Below are 26,808 nucleotides of genomic sequence, written 5' to 3' on the forward strand. Positions count from 1 at the left end.
GTTTGGTTCATATTTTAATGCGAACCTACCTATTTCACTCTTCCTGAAACAATGTGAACTGAAACACAACTGATCCTTTGAAATTCACATTTCCACAATTTTTGTGATGCAGTTGTCAGACTAAAAAAATGTGTACATAAATGCACCAACTAGTGTGAACAACAATGCATATATTATTGAAAGTAACATTGCAATGTGCAAAAGACAACAGACTCAGTTGTCAATAAATAATTCCACTTTAATGGCAAAGTAATAATTTAGACAGATACAGTGTGCACACTTGCAAAAAATATATGCAAGCTGGTTTACAAGCTAGAAGAACAACAAATCAATAGAAAATACATCATCCAGTTAAGTCTGATGACACCAAATACTTATTATTAGGGCTTTACAAAGACTACAAAACTTTTCAGATGATTTATCTCACTGTTTCTGTCTATTTACATGATATGTTACATCAAAAATGTACAAAATATAAAATGTATACAGACAAATGTTTCACAAACATTTTAAAGTTGTAAACTAGGTGGACTCATTGAGATGTATTGCAGGAAAATTTGTATTATGTGGTACATACATACAGGTATTGTGTGTGTGTGCGTCAAAATGGCAGGAATTCATGGGTTTGCTTATACGTTGTTTCAGACCACATATATCATAAAGAGCAGTTGTTGTTTTAGTCATCTGCCAGAGAGTGGCATGTCATTTAACAATATGAGAAAGTAATCTAGGATTGGTGCCTGACTTCAGACTACATTCTTTGTGCATAATATCAGAGGTTTTTTTTATTAGGGCAATAGCACCATGCAGGGGACCTGTAGCTTCAGTGCTGCAGCAAGGAAAGCGACACTGATTTCCTTGACTTTGTTTTATAAAGTAGATGGGCCACAGGAGTTTGTAGCACCAGTTACATGTCCTGAAGGTACTCACTGGCTAGCTGGATCTGGAAAGCAACCACTAGCATCCTATTGCAGTGAACGTGATGTGCTCAGAGTTGGCAATTTCAGGACTGTGGCTCTAAGTATACAAGTGCATGTCTACACAATGCCATAGCCCTTGTATTACTTTTATTTAGTTGAATTGGCATATCCAATTATTCTGATCAGTTTTCATTCAAACTGGTGTAGTCTGCCAGGATATACAACATTTTTGTATTTGCCTAAGATGTATTGGCTTTTATAATGTAGATTGAAACATGCTCACTCTAGCATGGATAGCTCCTGCATAGTCATAACAATTCTAAATACAGGACAAACACACCATTGTTTTTAAATATATATATTTTTAAAAACCTCCAGATTGTATGGTTTGCGCTCTGGATATTTTTAAAATTTTTATTTTTATTTTTTTGCAACATACAGGTAATCTCAGTAAATGAAACATCTCTTAACACCAACAAGATAAAATACAGTTTCTTATTTTTGTTGTTGCTATCACTGTTGTTTGCTTTCATTTGTGCAAGGCTTTTTTTTTTTAATATTACAAGACCCTCCCAGTAGACTGTGCAAAACCAACCCCCCTCCCCCTTTACAGTATAAACTTTTCTCTCAACCACAGTGGACAATCACTGTGTCATAATGCTGAATTTCTTCATGTACAACAATTGCAATCAAAACAGCATGCTTCAAACTAGGGGGGGGGAATGAAGAGGAAGGGAAAAGAATAAAGAAATATTTGTGCTCATGCTGCACCAAGTGCACCCAGCTCTGCTGGATAAGATTTTCCCCAAAACACCTCTCTTTTAATAAGCTCTTTTTCATAGAACCAAATGGACTTAAGCCAACTGTCTCAGGTTTTGTTATTAATCATTGTTTATTATTAGGAGTGGCTTCTGGGTCACTTGAATATTTTGGATGGTAATCTATTCACACAAGATAAAAAATACTATATATATTTATATATATATAATCTATCTATATATCTATATCAATAGATCGTTCTTCTAGCCACTTCGTTAAAAAACATGATATACAGAGATGAGGCTACTGTGTTCACTGATGCTCTCTCGTTAGCAAATGAAGAAAGAAAACAGTGTAAATAATCAATGGTTTAACAAATTAAACCAACTGTAAAATTGTTCTAGAAATCGGTTTTAAGGCAGTGAGACAGCACCATAGGAAATGTTCTCTTTTCCCCCCGCACTGAAAAGGCTCGAAACATACGAAGCCCTAAGAAAGCCTTTACTCAGTGTCAGATAAGAATTGGTAAAAAAAAAAACCCTTGTTAAGAGGTGGGCAGGTGTTTAAAAAATACCCTCGCGGCTAAAAACAAGTTGTATATAAAACAGATGATTTGTACAGGAAAACAACAACAACCCAGAAACCTTGGTGGACCACATCACTGCAAACTTGGCAGCTTAGTATCAAATTGGCACTTTTCCAGCATATATCACAGTAGCGTTTTCCTGGCAATTGCACAAAACTGTTTTGTGCTTTTATGGAGTTTGCTTTCTGTATTTTCTTTTTCTTTCTCCAACTCGTTTTGGAATGGGCAGCAGTGTACAATTCAAACACTACCGTTGTGTCTTGTAATGAGTGCCACGGGGCACCGGCAGAGGTTAGAGGACCAGGATTGCAAAGACCACTAATGCAAGCACCTCGCAGTAAATTGAAGCGTAAAAAAACCCCCAAAGGCTTGCATTGTAAACTTTTGAGACAGGAAGAAAGACAGAAAGAAACAACCCCAAGGAGATTCCAGTTTGGCTAACACATGTGCAATCTGCTTAGTTGCCCCCCCTCCCCCTCCCATTAAAAGGCCCTTTCCAGTTGATTGATGGAGTCTCACTCAGCTCCACTGATACTGAAATCTCTTGAAAATAAACTAATTCAAGCTTTCCATTTTGATTTGCTTTCCTGACTTTCTAGAGATAAGTCGACCGCCTATATATGACACAGCACTCACGCTCTCTCTCGGGCCACCCTGGCATGCGCTGCTTCGGCACTGCAGCAGTTAAAGCCGGGACAGTTTAACCAGCATCCTATATAACCAGGCCCATTCCTCTCTAGAGAGTTGACTCAAGCGAGGGATCCAGAATATCATCGTGGTGACTAGCAGTATCGCTGTCGCAGCTCTGTGCGCTGGAGTAGCTGGCTGCTTCTTTCAGCCTCATTAGCATGTGCATCTGAGGAAGAAACAAGGAAATGCTGGTGTCATTGCTGTTAAGAAGTGAAGGCAACAGTGGTTGTGTGTGAAGACCCCCAACCCCCTCCAAAATAAATAATAATAATAATAATAATAATAATAATAATAATAATAATATACACAGGAAACAGAATATTTGTTTAGGATTTTTGGCATTAATTTGGCCACAACTTTATTGTTTACAGGATGTGAGTGGTTGCTTAGCCATTGGTTCGGACTACCTGAACCTGCACCGGCAGGAACAGGACTGACAATTGGAACCTCCAGAGGTCAGTAAGGGAAAACACACTGGGGGAGCAGAGAGGCGGATTTCCGCCTCTTAGTTCACCCCCAGATGTTCCCAGGAACTCTAGCATGGTCCTACCCCTGAGAGGGGATCAGATAGAGTAAATCGAGCCCTTGGATTCCTTTAATGGAACTCCCAAGCAGCAGCAACAAAATTGAGGGGCAGGCACAGCCAATCCATAATCCTCTCCACCAAAGGCTGAACCAATACCTAACCGCCAACCTTACAAAGTTGTGACGATTTTTACACGGTAGGCAAAAACCAAACACGTGGCTTTACATGATTTTGAGGACATGATCTCTGCTTTCAAGCCTTTGAGCAGGCAACAGGGACATGTGAAGAGTGCAGCACTTTGAAACATCAGTGCTGGCTGAGATGGCAAACTTTTGAATCCCTCTTCTTTTTTTAAAAGTCTCCACAGGCAGGGAGCAATGGAAACTTTGGAGAGAATCAAAGGCTGCAGGAATTCAAAGGTGTTTAAAGGACAGGGAGCTCTTGATCTGAGCCACGATCCTGAATCCATTTTCCCAATGCCAAGGTAAGAATAGACTAGGCTTTTTGGTGTAAGAATACACTGTGGGGATAAAAAGGAATGCAATCGCTTTTGCATACACTGTCACACCATCTTAGAGAAGAAGGGGAGGTGGGGACTGACGTGGAGTGGACTGAAGCCAGCTGCTGGATACAAGAGCACCATCTGCTGCCCAGGAGCCGACCTTGGCAACAGAAAATAGCATGCCACAGCTGCGAGGCTGGTTTCCAGAGGAGCCTTTAAGCACATCTTACTTAACATCAAGAGCCCCGGAGAGCTGTAAGATGCTCAGTGCCTAAAATTACTGTAATTATAGTTGGTATTTAGAAATCGTCCCTCTCGCCATGTTGCTCAGGGAATTGATCTTACACCACCAGCATTTTTAAATGGTGCATTATTTGAAACGAAGTGCTTCGGTTTTTCCAAGCAAAGAAAAGTAGGCTATGTGCTTTCTCTTGCCCCCGTACCTTCTTCTTAGATTTATTTGGGTCTTATTAGCTTTACAGCGGCCACAACCATATAGTATGCCCCTCTGCAGGGTATATAGGTTGCTAGCCACAAGTCTTTGGGTTGAATAATGTTGTGCACCTTGTTTATATATGTTAACATTTTGATTATGTTTGTGGGGGGGAGGTTGGTGGAATTTTGGTCACGGTTGTTTTATTTAATATTGCTTTGCTACTGATTTTTTTAGCTGCCTTCAGTTCCTTAAATTTTTTTTTGAATAGAAATAGTTCACAATTATTAAAAATAAATATAGAAATAAAGAATACCACTAAAGTGGTGTAAGGGAGGATCCAGCCTTTAATTCAGCTACTTCTCAGGATCTCTCCCCACTAAACCTCTAATATTCACCTGGATATATGGGGCTCCCCCCCCCTTTTTCGTTTTCACTCTTAAATTGTGATGGGACATCAGGAGCGTAGGTCAAAATGTTTGCAATTGGCACAGAAATAGACTGATATCCTGAGATGATAACTCCTTGATGTGAAGCTAAAAGAATAGTTACATTCAGGCACAAGTCCTGTGTAATCTGATTAGATCCTTTTTATGGCAGTATATGGTGAATAAAAGGTAAAGGACCCCTGACACTTAAGTCCAGTCACAAACGAGTCTGGGGTTACAGCGCTCATCTCCCTTTACTGTCTGATGTTTGTCCGCAGAAAGTTTTTCTGGGTCATGTGGCCAGCATGACTAAGCCGCTTCTGGCGAACCAGAGCAGCACACGGAAATGCTGTTTACCTTCCCACCAGAGCAGTACCTATTTATCTACTTGTGCTTTCGAACTGCTGGGTTGGCAGGAGCTGGGACCGAACAATCGGAGGATTCGAACTGCGACCTTCCGATTGGCAAGCCGTAGGCTCAGTGGTTTAGACCACAGCGCCACCCGCATCCCTTATACGGTGAATAGACACCAATATTATCTTGGGTACACTATATGGAGGCAGATGACAATTTAAAGCAACCATATAAGAATCCAAGACTATTTGGAGGAAAAGTATATATATGCATGAGCAATGCTGTTTTTTTTAATAGAAAAAGAAGTGCTGGAACTCACCATGAATAACTAACTCCCCTTGTTCTCTTATGACAATGGTGCTCACTGGAGTTACAGTTGGAAAAAACTCTTGTGCATGAGGATTTCCTACTCATGATTCTGGGCAAGCTACTTGGGGAGTAAGGGTGATTTTTAAACCTCAAGTAATTATATTGAAATAAAGATCAGGAAGCTGGGCCCAGTGGTGGAGCTCCATGCTCCAGCACCGGGGGGGGGGGGGGCAGAGAGCAGGTTGCAACAGGGCTGGTGTGCATCCTGGGGGAGGCGGGGGCAGCCACAATGTCACACTGCCGGGGGTGGTGCGCCCCCCCTGCACTCCTCTTCCTCCGCCAGTGGCTGGGCCAACACAGAACAAGTGAGTCAAGAAAAGAGGCAAGAGTAGAAAGTTAACTGAAAGCAAGGAATGAAGGAAAGAGCAAGAGACAGCATCATATGGAAAGAAGGGAGTCAAAAAAGGAGTGAGCAGAAAAACAGTCTAGGAAGTGCAATGTGGTACTTAATTGGAGAGCTGTGAGACTTACCATATTTTTTGCTCTATTAGACACACCGGACCATAGCTTTCCCCCCCACCGCCCACAAGAGCCGCGCACTCTGTCCCTTCCCCCATCTCCCGCAAAAGCCAGGGATAGATGTGCAAAGCCTCCACGGGGCAGCGGGATGAAGGCTCCCCAAGCCCTGCGGAGGGTTTGCGCGTCTAAGCCAGAATTTAGAACAGCCAGTGGGATTGCAGAGCAGCGATCCTGCTTGCTGTCCTGGCTTCTTGCTTGGCCGTGTGCAGCCTCTCCTGGGCAAGGGGAGCCTTCATCACCTGCCCAGGATAGGCTGCGTGCGCCTTAGGCTCCCCCATGAGCCGCGCTTCCTTTAAAGAGTGAGCGGAGTGCATGTGTGGCTCTTGGGGGCTTTTCCCAAGGAGGGAGAAGGGCAGTCCTTCTCCCTCCTCGGGGAAGAGCCCCGAAGAGCCGCACACACGCTTCACACGGCTCTTTAAAGGGAGTGCCGAGCAGAGCCTCTTGCCTGCATTCACTCCATAAGACGCACACACATTTCCCCTTACTTTTTAGGAGGGGGAAAGTGCGTCTTATGGAGCGAAAAATAAGGTAAGCAGAAATTGATAATAAATAGCCAACCACCTTTTTGACTTGAACTTGCTGAAAAAGAAAAACATGTCTACATACTTCCACAAGGCAATGTCCACCTACTTGTGCAAAGCAAAACTGATTGCTTAACTGAATTTCTGTTTTTTCTTCTCTCCCCTCCAGCACCCAAATATGTTCTGGAGGTTCCCTTAATCCTCTGGAGCAGTTTTTGGTGGTTTGTGAGGGGGCTACAGGGAAATGGAGAGGAAGGATAAACACTGCTGTGTGACTAGATGGCCTCTCCCACTATGTAGGCTCTCACCAATAATAATAGCATAGTAATAATAATCCTTTTACCAAAGGATCTCCTTCTGAATCTGTCTGTGGAATGTGCTTTGAAGTGGTTCCTTCTTTGGCAGATGCATAACCTTCATAACCAACATCTTCAGGTCTCAACTGAAGCAATGATGACCAATCATGCTGCAGTGAACTCCATGGACAAGTATCTGCTATCCACTTTGAAGGATCTTCCCAAGGTGCTCGTTTGCCATACATCTAAGTGTCCATTGCAAAATAGAAAAACAAATGGGTCATTTAATTTCAGTTGGAGAATGTTCAGCATGGTAGTGCAAGACCTTTTGGCCCAAATTTGTTGCTTGACAACAAAATGGGATGAGGTTCATTAACTCTCCCTTTTGCATGTTCAGGTGATAGAAACTCAACCTCACTGGGGCTGGCAGGCAATTTTTCTCCCTCCCCAGAATGATTGTATGTAGGGTGGGGGGAGGGAATGGCAGCTTCCAATGGTTACCGTCATTTCTCCCCAGAACGCCTATCTGAATGGCATTATGCCAATGACATAATGCTCTTCTAGTCTTTTCTGGGGAAGAAAAATGGCAGCTGGCAGTAGTGAAGAATGCCAGTGAGTTTCATGCCTCCATAACCTCAAAATTCCTCCCAACCCAAAATGCATCCACATTTTTTGGCTGATATATAGGATACAGTCAGAAGGGAAGCAGTTTTGTCTAGGGCAGGGGGTCACAGGCTTAAATTTCCACGTCCCACAGTCCCTATCCTGATCGGCTCCACTTTTGTTTAAATATACAGTTAAATACAACACAACACTTGGCACAATGCATAGTTTGGTCACATATTAGTTGTATTTTCAAAGCCTGAAATTCTCAGTGCCATGAAGATGCCATTTTAGTGTCCATGGATGGTTGTAGATGCTGCTCCTATTTTGTATTGGAATCTTTCTTGAAAGCACTTTCGAAAAATCAGTGTAATATTTAAACAATTCAAGATGCTTCAATTGTGACTTATTGACAAGCCAATATCTTTATAATTAACATGTTACAATTGATGTAACATGTTATTGCATTTATATCCCACTTTTTCTCAAAGTTTCTCAAGGTGGTGTACATGGTTCGAACCCTGTGAGGTAGCTTAGGCTGAAAGGCACCCAGGGTGCTTCATGGCCAAGAGGGGATTTGAACTGTGGCTTCCACGTACTACACCACACTACCTCTCAATGGTAAAAAAAATGGAAGTAGTTAATATTTTGGGTGAGTGCTAGTTGCCAATATAACTAGATCACTTTTAGTGATTTGCCACAAACAGAAGTTTATAAACCCGAGGTTCAGTCTGAGAATGAAATAACAAGTACTTCAAAATTTCACATTGCCAGAACCACCACCTCTCTCCTATGCAAAAGCCATTCAGGCAATAAACCACTAAATACATAAAAGTAATTTTGTCTCTTTCTCCCTCTTCTTCTTTCTTAATTAAGCACAAAGGATTGCTAAAATGAAGCTCTAAATTTAGAAGGAATTCATTCTCCTCCAGATATGTAGTATGCAGCAAGAGGATGAAAATGGGCACAAAAAGCTGATGCTGATATATTTCAGTGTCCCCCTGTCACAGATCAGCCAGAAGTGTCTTGTAAAAAAAAGTAAAGATATCCGTTGGGAAACGCATATGCTTTTTACACTTTTGGAATCTGTTTAAAGTCTTACCTGAAGTCCTTCTCTCACAGCTTCCATAATATATGGTACCAAGGAATAATTCCAGAGGTCTGTGAACCACACTCTGGAACCATCAACGTCTATAGGGCAGGGCAGAAAAAGGCGAGGACCTGAGATAGGAATTATTTTTTGTTAGAAAACATAAACTCAGCAAGCTGTTTAAAGCAGACAGGGGGGGTATTATGGCCCTCCTGATGTTGTTGGACTACAGCTCCCATTATCCCTGACCACTGGCCATGCTGGAAGGGGTGGATAGGAGTTGGGGTCCAATCACACATGGTTGGTGGCAGATTTCCCATCCCTGAATTTAACATTCCACATTCACAATTCTTCAAAACATATAGTGGCATTTTCTTGCATTTAGCTTGCTACTTGTACATAAGATATGACAACATGTTTTGTAAAAAAGAAGAAAAGGGCAATATCTGGCATTATTTTGGAAGTTTGCAACATAGCAAATATGAGCTCTGCTTTTATTAAAATCAAACTCCTTCATAGGTTCTATACTGTGTTTGTTTATGTTGGGAGAAATGACACAATACTGTACTCATTTCTTCTGAAAGCAAGGCATGCTGTTACATAAATATGCTGAACTTATTTCACTTGCTTGTCTACGTTGCAGCAGCTGCCAGCTGCTACATGGCAAATGTCAAAGTAAATTGTGGCCAATTGGGAATGCTTATAGAGAAAAGCTGAATTTTAAAAATCTCTCTCTTTTAAAAATGTAAAATTATGTTGCCTATCTTAGCCTTAGTCTTATCTGTCCCTGGTGCTTCTCTTAATGTCATTGGCTGCCATGCTCTGATGTCACAGAGGCCAACAGTGGCAGATGGATGATGGCCCTCTAATTACCATTGACTTAGTGTATTTGACATCATAGAAGGACAATAAAGCATAGTTTAGTGCTAAGGAAAACTGAGTTGTTATTTTTACAATGCTTTAGTTGCTTGCAGGCTAGGACACTCCCAAGGATGTTCTGACCAGAAATTCAACTGCATTAGCTAAGCCTTCACCTCAAACACTATCCACCATTTTTTTGTTATTGCTGTGGCTTAAAAAAAGAAGGGGAAAACCCCTCCCACACATCATATTTAAAGCTAAGGGAACCCCTCCCCATTTATTTATTTTTTAAAAAGAAAGCCATTCACAAGTCACTAAATATTTATCCACCCAGTGGCAGGGCTTCATGCTCCGGCACCGGGGGACGGAGAGCAGGCGGGGGAGGGGCGTGGCGCCAGGCGGGAGGAACCGTGATGGCACCCCACCGGGATCGCGCTGCCAGGGGTGGTGTGCTCCCCCTGCACTCCTCTTCCTCCGCCAGTGCACCCACCCCACTGTCATGGCGGATGAATGGGCCTGAGAAAATGGGGGTGGGTTACATCTCAGTTCTAAAAACAACCACAGATCATGTTGAAGTAACGGCAGTCTTGTGAATTTGTTCACAATGTCCTCTTGCTCCACTCTCTTGGCTGATATCCCTGTTTTAATTTGTGAAATAAATCTACAGCTGTGCACTAGTACTGTGCTAAGGAAAGTCAGAAAACAAGGGGAAATATGTTAAAGGGGCGGAAAGTTAGAAAGAATCCCATAAACCTTTTGAAAAATGGACAAGCAGGAAAAGGACAAAGGAAGAAAAAACTCAACTAGCAAACTGCAGTTGTGTAGCAATTACATGTCCTTTTCATTTTAGTAGGGTTTTTTTTAAAACTATAAGCAGCATTACCAAGTTTGCCAACCCAAGCTCCAGCTCAATCCACTGCTAAATGTTTTGTTTGAGCACAAAAGGTCAGCTGCCAATTAATTTGACATCAGTGAAGCAGACTCACGGTAAGCCTGTAAGTTTAGATAAGCCTCAAGATCCCGTTTTTGTCCCATAATTTGCATTATTAATTGAAGAAAGGCCTCACCGATGGTTACATCAGAAGAACTGTGCGTTTCTAAGAAGCTGTTCAGATGATGCCATGTCTTCGGAATCCAGTCAATTATTCTGATGAGGTCATTATTGCGTGCGCTCCTCTCTATTTCTGTTTCAATCAGTTTCCTTCTCAGATACCTGGATAAAAACCCTTTGACAGGCTCCATGTGGTTGGCACACAGCACCCACCTATGCAGGCAAAGAATCAGAGAATGGATTCACATTACAGGAACTCTGGGCAATCCATTAAAATGGATAGATTGCGCCCCTTCACATACTGCATAATTAAGCTACAAACAATATCATTATCATCGGCCGATGTGATAGGCACAAGCTTAACTGGCTAAAAAGAAAATATGAAATAATTACGTGGAAGATTTGGGCTTCAGTCCTCTAGGAGACCTGACAGCATCCTCTGTGTTCAGAGATAGTGTATCTCTGACTACCAGATGCTAGGAATTATCAACAGGGGATGGTGAGCCCTTCTTGAGCTTGCCTATGGCACTCAGTTGGCCACTGTCTGTAAACAAGCTGCTGAACTAGAAAGTAGAACTGCCACAGGAGCATGATTCTTAAATTTCTTCCTCATAACTCATAGATTCTCTTCAATATCAGGCCCTAAGCTCAATGAGAAAGGTAATTTTTTTATGAACTCTCTGTCTATTTATCTATCCACATACCGGTATATTTTTTTCCAACCTTCAAAGTGACCTTTTTGACATCAGTATCCCAAACTATTTGGACAGAGTGCACAGCAGTTTTATCACCTTGGTGCCTTGGAAATGTGGTGAAAAGTTACTAAACGCCACTTGGCATTTAACTTTTGTTTTATTTTAGGACTATCTGGAAACATATCTACGTGGTGGCTTCCTGATGTATCCACATCAGAAAGAACAGACCTGTTACAACACACACATACACCATATATATATATAACCTCAAAGGTTTAAACCTAGATCAGAAGAAGCATTTTTAAACACATTTACCTGAAATTTTGATGCAGTTCAAGGTTAGGTGAAGATGAAACGCCCTGGTTCATAGTTCCAATAATATAGGGACTACAGAAATAAATAGAGCTGCCAATTAATTTAACACATTTACATCTTGTCATTTATTTGTTTTTAAATGTTAGGTGGAATTGGAAAAACCCCCAACATAAAGTCACCATTAAAATATAATAAAATATCAAATTCAGGAAATGTTTTTGCAGCATGAAAATAAAAACCAAAAGGCTACATTAAAATCATTGTTAATCCCCCCCCCCCGATTTTTATTAGGTTTTATTATATTTATTGCAACATTAGTTATTGTTATGCTTTGGGTTTTCTTGTTATTGGCCTTTATCATTTCTTAAACAAAAACAGGGGGTATATATGTAATAAGTAAAAATCAAAACATGGCCAAAATGAATACAATGTTTTCACCTGCTGGGCTGTCTCCCAAATCCTACCTACCCTGTTTACCTGTCTGTCAGTGTTACAAAGAAACCAGTTCTCTGATTGTCACTCCCTAACTATCAAAGGCAGGGCAGCCAGAGAAAGGCCTCTGGAGATCTAGTGACCAAGAATGTTCATTTTTAATGTCCTCTTCCTTCTATTCATTTTACAATGTGTTAATTTGCATTGCATAAAGGAATTTTGTGTGTGTCAGCAATGACTCAGCTGAGCTTATTTCTACCACACACTGCAACGTCATCTTTTTCTCACTGCTGCCACTCTGCTGTTTATCAGGCATTACCTTCACTTCTGTCATCTCTCTAAAACGGGTGTGTAATGGCCCTGGGACACACCTGCAGACAGCAGGTCCTGATCAGTTTCATTTCATTCTAGGCTAGCAGGGCTTGGATTCTGTAATGTAGAAGACTCATAACTGGACTCATAAACAAGCATAGCTTGTCACTGTTGCCAAGATCTTAGAGACAAGCTATGCTTGTTCATATGAATTTATAGGGTGCAGTTTATATGAAATCGTATGAAGTGCTTATTTGAAGTGACAGCAATTTATAACAGCCATATCTATGATAGCAGAATATTAAGCTTTCACTGCTATTGAGAATACAGGTTCTTATTTAATTGTGTTGTGATATGCACAAATAAATGCTTTAAAGCTTTTTGGATTAAAACTCCCGTCAGCTGCAGCCAGCAACCTGTACCACACCAATGACTTACACTCAGCATATTCCAAACAAGGTAAAGAGCAAACCTACCATTTGTTATATTTACAGTTGAGGAAACCATTGAAGATGTCACTCAAAGAACCAACATGATGGAGGTTGTCAAGAATTATTACCACAGGAAGGTCAGCACTACTGTTATCAGCACTGCATTGCTCAGCCAAATTGGCAAGGTATTGTTGCACATCCTTAAAGAAAAGAAGGAAGAAACCAGTAAAACAGAAGGTGCTCAACTAACACCCTCACACTTGCGAAGCTTCCACTAAAACAAATTGCTGCTTAAACCATTTTTGACAATGTCAGCCTGAGGTACTTGCTCTGAGCATTCTTCTCTTTTTTCCTTTTTTAAAAATTGGCTTTCAGTAACAGGATCCTAGTTAAGTCTAACCATCTGAACCACAAGGGAGGAAACCTTACAAGACGTATCACGCCTAAGAGAGTTGGTTTCTGCTTGCCCCACCCTGACCTCTGTTCATTCAGAAGAAGGTGTAAAAGGAGCTTCATGCAGGGTTTCTGAGTGGAAGTGTCCCACACATAGAGTTGTATGTGTGTAGAACCCCCTTTTACATCCTTTGCTGGACATGTGGAGGCTAGAGATGGCCCAAGTTGGCGGATTCCAATTTCACCTTCCATAATACAAGTGAATGAGCAATGGAATTACTCATTCACTTTCTGGGTAAGATGGAAGAATTTCTTCAATCAAAGTAATTCATTTTCTCTAAAAAGCTGCAGGATGTGAATTAGGTGGGGCATCAAATATACAATGTACGAGTGTGTTGGTTAAATTTTTGAAGACAGATTTTTTTTTCATGTACATCAACACTGGCACAATCTTTGTAACATGACAGAAAGCATGTAAATGGTGGGATGATAAGGTTGATATTGCAAGTTTCTGACTGTGTCATTTTTGATCCACTGTGAATACTGAAAAATTTCCATATTCTGAATGGTTTTGAACAAATGTTGTTGTTTTTAAAAAGAAAAAGAAAAAAAGCAGAGATTGGAGATTTAGCTTTCAATATGCTAACTGATGCTGATAAAACACCTTGAATTATTTGTAAGTATTTGCAATCACAAATGGCTACTGTATTTAGACTATGCTGGGAAATCCTAAATAAAAATAAAAAGAACAAAAGGAAACACCAGCAATTACATAAGTCCATGGCATGTAATGAAACATCTGCAGTTTCTTAAAAACTGTACAGTTGATAGCTGTTGATTCTTTTTATGTCTTACCTTGCTAGATTTGTGATCTACATTAAAAGTAGCAATGGCATCTTCCATTTTTTTCCTGCCAGACTTTGTTATCACGTATTCTGCAAGCCTGTTGGCTAAATAGGTCTTCCCAGTGCCACTAGGTCCTGACAGGATAATTCTGTGATGCTCCATCAGTAAGTTAAAGTACCGTTGGCTAATTGGTTTAGGAATTAATGTATCAAACACAAAGCTGTCCAAACTATTTTCTTCTACTCCTGAAAATTAGATGGGGGGGAGAAGAAATGGTAGGGGGTGAGGAGAGGAAATCTATTTTTCTCTGTCTCATTGTTTTTGGCAAAACATGGAATTATTTAAGAGAAGGAACTTTTAATACTTGCTTCCCCCCCCCTTCTAGTTTTTGAAATGTTGACAGCAGGTAAATGCCCTTAATACAAACCTTTTTTCCAGTATCTGAAAAGCACTGGAAGTGCACAGACCTTTCCTTGGGGCCAAAAAAAGATTAAACAGTGCCTTCGCCACATGACTCAATAAATGGTAGCAATGCAATCAAAGCAAATGTGAAGCGAAAACTCATTGAGGCAGTGATGTATATCTGAAATGTTTGAGGCATTTAAAAGAAAAAGGTCAAAGCAAGGGTTAGCAGGAGAGAGATATCACACCAAATGACACAAAGTCTTTTTGAAGACCCTGAAAATAGAATGCCCCCATGGCTATATGAAATATTTAAAGTCCCTATCTGAAGTGATTGATTTGGAATTCTAACCGTTCATTGTTATATTAAAGTCCTCTTCTGTACTGGTTTTAGATGCAAAGCAAGTCATCATCAGTCTAGGGTGGTGAAGTGTTAAGGGTGCAAGAGTTCTTGAAGCTTGAATCTAACCCATCTCAAAACTACACAACTGCATCCTCTCCACTCATCACTGAATTATTCTCTATACACCCTCCGTCCCGCCCCCGGTGTTATCATATTTACTCATGGTGTGGTAGACTGGGGTCATATGGGGTGAGGGGAATTACACATTTAAAAGAAAGATGGCTGCTGCCACATAACTCCTTTGGATGGAAAAGGACCTTAACATGTACATGTTAACTATAAAAACACCAGATGGTTTGATGCAGATTTTGAATACGATAAATATTGTTACATGCCACCCTAATCTCTGAAATTACAGGGGTTTCAGGTGCTTATCCCTATTCGTGTTTCCTTTTGGGAATCAGACATAGCAAATGCTGTGAGTGTCTTTATGATACATGGTTTGTTTACACATCTATACAACCCGAGCCTATGATGGAGGGGTTCACAGTACTGTATTAACACCTCAAAAGGGTATTGCTTCTCCCATAATTCCAGCCTTCAATTCAAACAGAAATTGAACATTGCTGTCTGACCTTCTGCTTTTTCTCTAGTCTCCAGATCACAATGCAGCAAATTCTGCCCTAAAAACTCAGGCTCTGTCCTTCTAAATGAGCGTTGGAGGAGGGGCCCCACCCATTTGTCATCTGGCACAGAGCACCTTTCTTTTGTTCTCTTAACGGCCCATCACCTAGGCTGGCCTGGCTACTCCAGCAATTGAATCTGTGCTGGATACAGGAATTAGGAGGAGGCCAAGGCATTCAGCCTAACCCCCACCCCACCCCCAAAACATCATAACAATATTTATGGACAGCTACCAAAAAGAGGCCCTGTTTGCTTTAGGGATCCCATAAACTCAGAAGCTCATTTTGCATAGTTAACTTTACTTATAGCTGTAAATTTAGTAACACAACTGGGATGCTACCCAAGAGCATGTATGCGTTTGTAAGATAAAGGAATTATACTGTGCTAAAAAGAAGCTTCAAGGAGGAAAATAAATGCAGAGGAAGGGAATAAAATATAGCATAATTTTACCTTTAAGGTTCACAGTGATTATATTATTATCTCCAACCAAATACCCACAAGGTAGCAATTCAGGCACTTCTTGGCTGTGGGATCGAATGACATCACCTATACAATAACTAGCAATACAGTCTGAACCTAAACCAAGGCTAGTAGCTGGATCCACTCGGAAAACATATTCCTGAAATGAGAAAAGGCAAAATACATATGCAGCAGCCATTATATGTGACACAAGGATAGAAGAATTAAATGCACCCACTTGTTTAAATGTCACACTCATTTCCATCATTTGCAGATAAAGAACACTCACTATGCTTTAGGTGTAAATGTCAGAAAGCATTTTTTTTTATATTTCCCACTGGGGCTCATACAATCTTCAGACATTTTGACATTTACCATAACATAAAATATATGAAATACTCATGAAGCAATGAATAAAAGGGAATCAGATTAAAGAAGGGGCTTAACAATACTTTAAACAAGAGAAGAGCTGAACTGAACTGAACTGGGTATTTGGCTGCACATTAAGTATACAAGTTGGCACATTGCCTATCTTGCGTCCAAGAGAATGTGTGGTTTGCATGCTGATGCTCATCCAAACATACATTCCAGCTTATCAACTGGTTTTCTGAGATCATCAGAATTTAAGATAAAATGGTGCTAGCCATTTTATGAACAATTAGCTTCAATGGATGAAGGAAATTTTGAATATGTATGTAGTGCAGACATACCCCGAGAAAGAATTTTATGACATCTTAAAGAACATCATGAAAGAACACAGGTTCAATTTCTACACTATAGTTTCTCCCATATTGATGTGTAGATACATTCCATTTAAAGGCAAACATTTTGTTTCTGTGTACATTGACCTCAATATATATATATATCACAATTCTGATAGCTTTCAAAGCACAGAGGGAATAGCCCAACCTATCTGTAAAATGGTTCTTACAAACTTGGATGTTGTAAAACTAATCAATATTTCTGGTCTAAGGAGTGACAAATTCAAATTTTACACTGGCTGTATAGCAGAACAATTAATTTGGCAGCAGATCTTCACACTCCCAATGACTCTGAGGAGTCATCAGATAAGGATATCCCTGGCCCAGAAATGGGGTCTTCACAGCAGCTGCATTTGTTTCTGGTTGGCTCCAGACAGTCCTCTCCATCTTCCCCAGGGCAACACAAACAGAGGAGATGGAGATCCAGGCAGAAAGTTTAGAGCCACCAACAGAGTGGCTGGCTAGCTGTGCATGAGGCTGTGTGAAAAGGGTAAGTGCATGGAAACAGCTGCTCAGACCAAGCCTGACATGAGAGCCAGGAATGGGTGTGATACAGCCAGCTCCTATATAAGCTCCCAATCTGAGTTGCTCCATTGCTGAAGCATCTGCTTCTACCCAAGCTCCAGCCTACCTGGCTTGGGGAACTGGGGGGCAGAGCCGTAGCTGGGTGATCTTGCACCGGCTTCGGCTGGGGAGGGCGGGATATAAATAAAATTTATTATTATTATTATTATTAGATTGCGTCCCCTAGCCATGGACAAATTAGCTCTTCTTTCCGCCTCTGCTCCAACCCTCCCCCTTCCACCCATTCAATTCATCCTCTGTTAAAAACCATTTCTTATGAGGCAATAATCAATATTTATGGACATATTTTGCGCTGCCCCCCCCATCACCTGCCCCTCTGGTGGGGGCCCACCTCACCAGTCCCCAGCTATAGCCTTGCTGTGGAGTTGGACTAAAAGTGCTACTTCAGTCAGCTGGCTGACCATAAACACTCCAAAATGTGAGGCCCCAAGGTGACCTGTATTGAATGGGTTGGAGTGGGGTTGTAGAGCAAACATGAGTAAGGTTAGTTTGGTCAGAATCAAGTATACACTTCCAGTAATTTACTTGGTAAATGAACCACTATAGCCGCTAGAAGGCCGTGAAAATTTGTGCCCCAGGCTTTTTAGATTCGTCCAGCCATGTACTATCTGAAACCAAAGGGGTACATTGGTTGCCAGATGTGAAACATATTAGCATTATTTTCAGCTCTCCTACCCCACTATGGCATTTTGTTTCCTTCATGGTGGAAGAAGTAAAAAAGGAGCCTCTACCTTCCTAAAAGAACCGATTCACTGCATATAAAAGCCCTCCTTTACCTGCCCCGATCTATTTGTTTTGGCAAAGCTGCGAGTAATAAGAAAATTAAACACCAGGCAAACATTACAAAACCTAGCCTAGGCTCTTCCTTCTGAACTGACTCAAAAAAGTCCTACCTTAAAGAGCCGTCTGATTACACCATCTAATACATCCCATTTTGTTTTACCACTGACTCCAATGGATCCTATCAAATATGCCTGCAGTTTTTGCTCCTGTAAAGAGAAGAGGTATTCAGGGGAGAGATGTGGAAGAACTTACACAATTAAAGTATTTTGTAAGACTTACTGAATATTTTTCCCACAGAAGAAGACATTATCCTCCTTTGAGATATGCCATAGTTATCACAACAAAAACTGATGCAAACCTAATACTAATTAAGATATTAATTAAGATATACAGCTGTGCATGCAGATATTTCTGGAAATTAGTTCAGTGATGTACGAACCTTTTATTTCATCTAATGCAAGATCGAAGGTTGAAATGGGAAACCTTCTGTGGCAAATTTGTGGGGACTACTAACATATAGCCCACAATAGGCCTCTTCATTCAGAAGTAGCTTTAAGGATAGGTAGGTAACTACGTTTCCTATCTAACAAAAGCATGCTGTGACATATATAGACCTGAACTTCTATGAAAGGCAGCAGAACAACTTGCTGTTTATCATCAATTAGAGGCACTGCCAGGATGACACAAATATAGGTACAAGGTGTGATAAATTAAAAAGGCTGTGGTCAATGTTCCCTGTTGAACTCTTAATTGAATATACTACTGGGTAGTACAGCCTTTGTAACAGCAGAAACATAAGGACAATTATGATGATGAACACAGCAATAAAACCTGGAAGTCAAAGTACCTTGGATCGACCATAGCCCTTGTTTATTGTGACTATAATTTTAACATTCTGGCCTTCTTTATGGAGAGTTCCATCTGTAACATCTTCAAGTAAAATATCTAACAAGCAAGAAACAAATAAAAACGCCCTTTTAAAATTTACTTAGCTTGGCAAAAGAGACCCATTTGATTTTATTTGTAATTCTAAAGTGTACTTTAAAATATATATATAAGCCCGATATATATTCCAACTGCCACTTCTTTAATCTTTTGGCAAAAGCAATGCTTAATGTTTCGGGATTGATACACTACTGCCCAATCGGGGTTACACTAAAATCTTGTATATCAGAATTATTTTCTGTGGGGCAGCAATCACTTCTCCAAAAGGAAAGACCAAAATAAAAGGCTTAAAAATGAACCAAGATGTTCCTTTTTTGGACAATGGGTGTGACACTTTAGACTTCTCTCTGTCTTATTGGTTTGAGCTGCTTCCCTCAATATGAGTGATTGCTAAAATCAGGCAGAGGTGGGAGCAGGTTAAGTTTCTCACAAAACCAATGCCTTGTATCCTGGGTTATACAAGGGCCATAGGGTTGCTTTTTATACTTCAGAACATCTACACTTTTTAAGATATAAAAACAGATGGTGCCTGTTCCATTCGATTCGCTGAATCTAGGGTTTTCCTGCAAGTATGAAACTCCAATGCATCACCTGTGACTTTAAATAAGAGACCATTTTGGGGGTTGAATCCAAGGTCACCTGCCAAAGGTTCTGAAGTCTTGGAGTCAACCCTGCGCTACTGTCGCCCTTTAAAGTCTCAGACATGGCAGAAAACAACTAGTTGTAGAAGAACCTACAGGGCTAGTGAAGGTGTCAAGTCTTTATTTTAACATTTGCAGAACTGAACAATAAAACACCAAAACACAATTACAAATATTGGCAAATGTAAATATGTATACTAAGTGTATACATCCTTTTCCTAGGCACCATTAAAAAAAAATATGCATTTAAATACCACCTTTCTGCCAGGGCACCCAAGGTGGTTTTACAAACAAGTGGTAGAGAATATTCTCAAGCTGTCTCCAGGAGCAGATGACAAACAAATAAATAGTGAACAGCTTTCAAAATTTAGGATTAACTAGATTTCTCTACAGTTCGACAAGAACTGCATGTGCACATGCAAGCAAAACGATCTGGTAGGGCACGTGAAATGATCTGGTAGGGCAAATTAAAACAATAACAACATGTATTACCTGATGTCACTGAATCAGTGATGTTCAGGTTATTCAGAGAGAGGCCTAAAGATTGTCGCGAAGAGGAGGACGATGTGCTGCTTGAGGACTCTGAGCATGGCCGGCCTGGCTTTGCAGTGTTTCCAGTCTCTGCCTTCAAGCGATCATTTTCTGCTTTCAATATCTCAATCTCATTCTAGCATTTAAAACACAAGAAATCAACATTTTAAGGTGGGGAACTGGGCATTTAATACCGCTGGGTGCATTATGGATATGCATAATTTGTTAGCTAGAAAACTACTTATCGGCAATACAGCATTTTCTATGGTATGGTACATCCACTGGAACTTTAAGTTGTTCTCATCTTTGGAACATGCCACAAAACTGTTGCGTGCACTATAAAATTTTACCTCTCTAATTCCATGGCAAGTAGACAAGATAAAATCAGATCCCGAAAACTCAAGTTAGGCTGCATCTAGGTGGCAGTTTAAATGAACACATATGCACATGTACTTCACATTTGCACTGTACCAATATTCCAAAGGTCTCCTAGCTGTCAGAGTCTATTAATACTGCAGTAAATGTAAGACCAGCATCAGCAGTGTAGCATGGCTGGCCAGAATAGTGCTACAATGGCACAAAATCAAGTTCAACATATTGCAGACAAATGCTTTGTCAGCTTTCTGCACGCCGGGAGGTAAGTGTTGATTCATACATGCTCATTTAAAATCATGACATATCATATTTTGCCACCACCACACACACACTGGAACATTGAAATTAACCATTTCTAGATCTCTATGATGTATATTTTGGAATTCTATTCCTACTACTACATGGGCAATTTCACAATACAGTGGTACCTTGGGTTGCAGACACCTCGGGTTACAGACACTACAGGTTACAGACTCTACTAACCCAGAAATAGTACCTCAGGTTAAGAACTTTAGCTCAGGATGAGAACAGAAATCGTGCAGTGGCAGCGGGAGGCCCCATTAGCTAAAGCAGTACCTCAGGTTAAGAACAGTTTCAGGTTAAGAATGGACCTCCGGAACGAATTAAGTTCTTAACTCAAGGTACCACTGTACAGTAATGGACAAGTATCTCTGGATCAAAACACAACTAAGCCCTTTTCAGGCATTCACTCATGCCGTTAATCACATGGCAGGGAACAGGAGGGCCAGATCCATTGTCCAGGCATGGAAAACATCTTTAAAGAGGAGAATTGCTGTATACATTTGGCTGTTCTTGTGATTGGGGATGTTTCACAGTCAGTAATAACAGAGCCAAGATGCCTAAGGAATGTCACATTCCTAGTTAAATCTTATGCAGTGTTGAGTGATTACCAAATGTACAACAATAGCATGGAAACTGTTATGTACTGAGTTGAATAGGATCCAAAATGCAGCAGTCTGATTGTACCTAGAACAATAGGATCCAAACTGCAGCAGTATGATTGGTCCGCAGGATCAACCCAATCCAGCTCCAGGTGGAAGTGAATCCACAACCTGATTGGCCTACAGGAGAATCCCGGAAATAGCCAATCACGTGCAGCCCATTGTGTAAATAATGTATATAAAGCAGATATTTTGGGGGAACTTTCATTCCTCCTCGCCACTATGAGCTGAATAAACAGCATGAAATCCACTCTCGACTCCGAGTATATTTCAGAAACACAGGTAGTTGTGAATTCCTCAGACCAAACTAAAAACAAGGAAGTCCAAATTTCTGATTAAGCTGTATGTTGATGCTCTAGCCTTTTATAAAAACCCTGCATTAACATTTTCAAAGTTAAGAGAAAGTAAAAATAGGATGTGGAGAACTGCAAATGACAGCTAAGCAAAATTAAAGGGTCAATTAAGCAAGGAGCTAATTAAGCAGTTGGAGAATTGCAGCACTGCCAAGCACCAGATTGCTATGGTGACTGTTAAATTTGCTACAAAATTGCACAACTCCTTGCAATAGTTTTTGGGAAATGGAAGAAATCCATAAAGTAAGGTCCAGTTTAGTGGTCTTCTAAGACTCTCTCAATTTTGATAGCAGCAGCAGAGAAGAAAGTGGACACGGCACTGGATGATAACCCCACCCCCAGCTAATGTATATTGATCAGTTTAGGAAGGCTGCTGTGTGCCTGTGTGTTTGAGATTATACATACACACATACACAAATAAACATATCCTGTGTGCTAGGCAACTTCCTAGATTCCTAAGTGATCACTCCCCTCCAAAGTTATTAAAACTCAACCCTGTTCTATAGCAACATTGCATTATCTTATTGTTGATGTAGCTTTGAAAAACATACCATGTGTCCCTTGGCAGCATTTCAAAGGAAGATGCTGAAACTGTTTCTGACAGTTTTGCTTCGCCTAGTATTAGAATCTTTGCTGCTATTTGTGAAGGCCCAGAACACCTCTGCTTCGCCTTCCTGGTTTATATGCCATTGCTTATTATATGACCCATAGCTTGCTGTCTTTTTGATTTGAACAGAACTGCTCAGTTCTGTTGGGGTTGCAAGCCAAACACTAAATGTGTCCTTACATTATAGTGGCAGGTTGGAAAAAGGTTTAAGATAAAGAATCAGGCCATGGTGCCAGTTAAAACGCCCCAGTTTTATTATACGTGGATTTTTAATCCACCTTGCAAGCCACAGCCCTCTCAAAGTGGCTCACAGAATAAAACAAAGCAAAACAAAACACAATTAAATATGCAACACAATAAAGAAAACCACTGGTGACCATGGGGATGTCTTCTTAATGCAAAAGAGAAGACAACAGCAACAGAGGAGGAAAGAGTTAAATTCCCCATTCCTGCCTACTCTAGTCCAGTATTAAAACACCCACCCACACCAAATTGAGGTTATTTGCATTTTTAAAACCTGCACATTAAATGCAAAGGCACTTTTAAAGTCATATCTAGCTTGCCTCCCATTCACTCAGACATTTTGGCACCCCTTATCTGCTTGGCTGGACAAACGACACTTTGAAACAGTGTGTCCTTTACAAACACAATGCAACTGTTCCAAATATTATAGGGAAAATCTACCAAATTAATCCAAGTATTCAGGAGGTAGTTTCACGATGTGGAAAGCAGAAGATGCAGTATGCCAATCACACCTAATAATATTATTAACAAATATAAACTTGGTATGTGTAAAATATAACGGACCTCTAACTTCAAGCCATAGTAGTTGCTGCTTCTGGTTTCTGTTTACCAGCCAAATTAGTTTCTTGCTTGTTTTACTGCTATCAAGCCCTTCCTGTCACCTGTGCTGTAAGTTACAAATGGATCAGTCTGACTCTCCTCTTAGGCGTTAGCATTCTAATCAGCATTGTGTCCTTTCCTCCCGTTGAGGCTCCTAATATGTTTCACGTGACCATTTTTACAACTTGCACGTACTCATTTCAAAACACAACAGCCAGAAACCTACAGTTCTGCAGCATCACAACAGCTTAGCTCACCAATCAACTGGTTTGTTTTTTATCCTTTCATTGGGATAAATCAGCAGTGACCAATCTATAGCCTTCCAGATGTTGCTAAACTACAACTCCCATCATTCCTGGTCAAGCTGTTTGGGTTGATGGGAACTGTAGTCTTGAAGGCAACCAATTATCCACTCCTGAGTTACACTAATTTTTCAGCAAAACTTTGTACGGGGTGCTTTAATTTGACACTTTAACCATATTGCTGCAATCACAGCAAATGCTCGAAAATGCATGATAGGTGAAGCAATAAAAAGATTGAAGTTTCTTTTTCAGAATCATAACATTAATAGGAACCAACATCTTCAAGTAAAACAAAGCTGCCTATTTGATTTTAATACTCAGGGACTGGGTGCCTACATGTAATTACTTACAAGCTCTGCTGAGTTCAAAGAAATATTTTTCTAGTGTCAGGAATTGGGTCTTAATTTCCTTGCATGACTCCGCTGGGGAAAATGTTGGGAAAACAGTGTAGCAGCTAGTTCATTTTCTCAACCCCTGTAGAGGATGACCATTTGCATCTCCTAGACCAGGGGTCAGCAAACATTTTAAGCAGGGGGCTGGTCCACTGTCCCTCAGATCTTGCGGGGGGGGGGCGATTATATTTTTTTTGTTGGGGGGGGGAATGAACGAATTCCTATGCCCAACAAATAACCCAGAGATGCATTTTAAATAAAAGGACACATTCTACTCATGTAAAAACACGCTGATTCCTGGACCGTCCCCAGGCCTTAGTTTGCCTACCCATGCCCTAGACTTTGTGACTCAGTTTATGAGCTTGGAAGCTTGACCACTAGAAAAAAAATGTTAGAAAATAAAATAACAAAATGGGAAATGGTAGGACCAAGGAATTAAGGGGCAAATGAAGACCTTCAGCTGCCCTGAAAATTTGATGTAATTCTTACTGAAGCAGCAAACACTCTTCTAAAGCTACAGAAGCCTCTCAGATTCTTTTCTGAGTAGGTTATCTCTTACTAGCATTTTGCAGTGGAAAAGACAATTATAGGGGATCACTGCCAATAACTGAGACAGGGACACTAAGCAAAATAGTACCTTTTAGAGAGAGGCATAAATCTAATGGTCTAATTCGGTTACTTATTACATTATTTTTCAATCCCACTAAAATCTCAGCTACATTATTTCTATTGATCCCATTCCATGCCTCTGTTCAGCCCATGATGATTGCAGCGGGGATTTGAGGAAATGGCTTTTGTGAGTAATGCCGACCTGCATGCGGTTCATGGCTTCTCGAATCTGGTCAAGATGGTGTGCTGAGCTGAGGGCCTCAAGACGGATGTCTGTTAACTTGAGCTCTTTTTCCCTGAGCTCATTTTTCAGCTGCAGAATTATTTCAGCCTCTGCCTCTGTGCATTCGCAGATCCTAAAAAGAATTGGAAAAGGTAGAGAGGCAGAAGATTAAAGGAACGCTCGCTTCTGAAGGCAACGTGCTATTATTCTGTATCAAAGAACAGAAAAAGGGTTGCTGCTGGTAGCTCTCTAGGAGCAGGACGGAGAATTTCATCAAAACTACATGAATGAGTTCAATTTAAAAACATGAAAAGGGGAAAAAATGTCCAGATAAAATTATAAGCTTGCCTTTATAGCTTTCCTAAGTAGTTCTAACATTTTCTTTTTGTACAAGGTGTAATTATTATGCATGACTATTTCACTCCTCCCAAAGTAGAAAAGGGTTGTTTTTTATTTGCCAAAACAGTAGCAGCTTTATTTAACGTTTCATGAAAGCAATGCAATTGTTACCTATCTTCCAAAATAGCAGTGATTAAAATTAAAGTATTGGAGCTGAAATGAAGTTAGTTTAGCTTTGCAATGTTATCTGTAAAGTATAATGCAAAAGTATAGGACTGCTTTACCCACACATTGTTATTGTCTTGATTATTCCACATCTGGTAGCTGTTACTTGACTACTCAACTCCTGACTTCTAGCTGAATATGGGAACCATTTCTATTGATATATTATGGCAAGGTTGGCAAACATGGCACCCTCCAGACCCTCCATATTAGCCCCAAACAACAGGGCTAAAGATAAGGAATGATGGGAGTTATTATAGTAACAACAATTGGACAGCACCATATTGGCTAGCCCTATATTATTATATTTAAGGTGATGGCTGGTGTAACAAATGCTATGGAATTTGATCTATGATCAGTATTTCAAAAATGCAAGTAATCACTTCCCCTAAGGGAAGAGTTTCTCAGCAGTCTTCACGCAGCTGCTGGAAAATAGGAAACAGTCTTGTGAAGACTACTGAGAAATGCTTCTCTTTGGCAGTGATTCCACATAGTGAAAGCCACAAAGAGGGAACTCCTCATATGGAACAGTCCATCAGCAAAGAGAGAAACCAGAGTTGCTCATTGCTTGTCCCAGATCATTGCAGGAGCAATGGTTTCCACATGGCTGTATAGTCAATTGCAGTGTCACATTCCCTTACAATTTCCACATTTGAGAGAAATATGTACTAAGGTGCAGAACAGATGATATTATCAATATAAATATTTTTTCCTGACTAACTGCAAAGGCAAAACAACTTATTTGTGGAGACAGATTGATACATTTTTTTTTAAAGTGACGTTCATTACTCTACTCTGCCTTGAGGCTATTTTCTTTTGCTATGAAAGAGGATATAATCACAATGCAGTAGCTCAGTGGCAAAGAGGCTCCCTATTCTCTTCCATACATTGCAAAGTTTTCCACAAGCAAATGGGGGAAAAAAGCATGTAGCAAAATGTGAATCATGATCATGCCCCCTTTTCTGAAACCATGTGAGAGACATATTAAGATAATTCAGTTTTTAAATATGCCATTCAGTTCATAGATGAACATATAGAAACATGTCCTTGGGGTGACAGCTGTGCTAAGCTAGAACAATATCCATCTACACTGCTCAAATTTTTCAGTACCACATATTAGATATCAAGGATGTGCATCCTATGGCCCTCCACCAAACAATCATTCGTGTCCTCTAGCCATGCTAGAACTGATGCGGGCTACAGGCCCCCCACCCACTCATACATTATTATATGTTAGTGTACATCCAGTATGATAGTGCTATAATGTTTTATATTTTTCATGGAATGACTACAAATGCCTATTGATAGGGCAAATGGGCCACTTCAGTCTAGTTCTTAGACATGTAATTCCAAGCCCCACATGCCAGTTTACCGGGATCTATGTTTGTAGATCACGTGACCGTTTTGCCTTTTCTTTGGAGCCCAGATTTGGGATGACCTGCATATACACGCAATAGACAGACGGATGCAAGTGACAGAAAGTAAAGGAAATGGTTTAGAAAATGAGATCAGGTC

General features: G+C 40.5%; 1 protein-coding gene across 9 annotated transcripts in view; it reads right to left on the reverse strand.

The window, feature by feature from the left end:
• Positions 1–217: 217 nt before the first annotated feature.
• The window catches only part of NAV3 (neuron navigator 3), a 431,035-nt gene continuing 404,444 nt past the window's right edge, over positions 218–26,808 (reverse strand). For 8 of the 9 annotated variants that reach the window (XM_081211182.1, XM_081211181.1, XM_081211178.1 and 5 more), the window contains 12 exons: positions 24,712–24,865; positions 20,028–20,202; positions 18,797–18,894; positions 18,060–18,155; positions 15,812–15,980; positions 13,942–14,177; positions 12,739–12,893; positions 11,519–11,590; positions 10,525–10,721; positions 8,609–8,727; positions 6,951–7,148; positions 218–3,121 (listed from right to left, as the gene is read on the reverse strand). In XM_081211182.1, the coding sequence (XP_081067308.1) occupies positions 3,002–3,121; positions 6,951–7,148; positions 8,609–8,727; positions 10,525–10,721; positions 11,519–11,590; positions 12,739–12,893; positions 13,942–14,177; positions 15,812–15,980; positions 18,060–18,155; positions 18,797–18,894; positions 20,028–20,202; positions 24,712–24,865 (1,789 nt within the window). In that variant the 3' untranslated portion in view covers positions 218–3,001. Of the gene's footprint in view, positions 3,122–6,950; positions 7,149–8,608; positions 8,728–10,524; positions 10,722–11,518; positions 11,591–12,738; positions 12,894–13,941; positions 14,178–15,811; positions 15,981–18,059; positions 18,156–18,796; positions 18,895–20,027; positions 20,203–24,711; positions 24,866–26,665; positions 26,732–26,808 lie in introns of all 9 variants that reach the window. The other variant, XM_081211185.1, reaches the window with a different exon arrangement.

The sequence above is a fragment of the Podarcis bocagei genome, assembly GCF_964188305.1.
Source record: "Podarcis bocagei genome assembly, chromosome: 10".
In the NCBI taxonomy this organism is placed as follows: domain Eukaryota; kingdom Metazoa; phylum Chordata; class Lepidosauria; order Squamata; family Lacertidae; genus Podarcis; species Podarcis bocagei.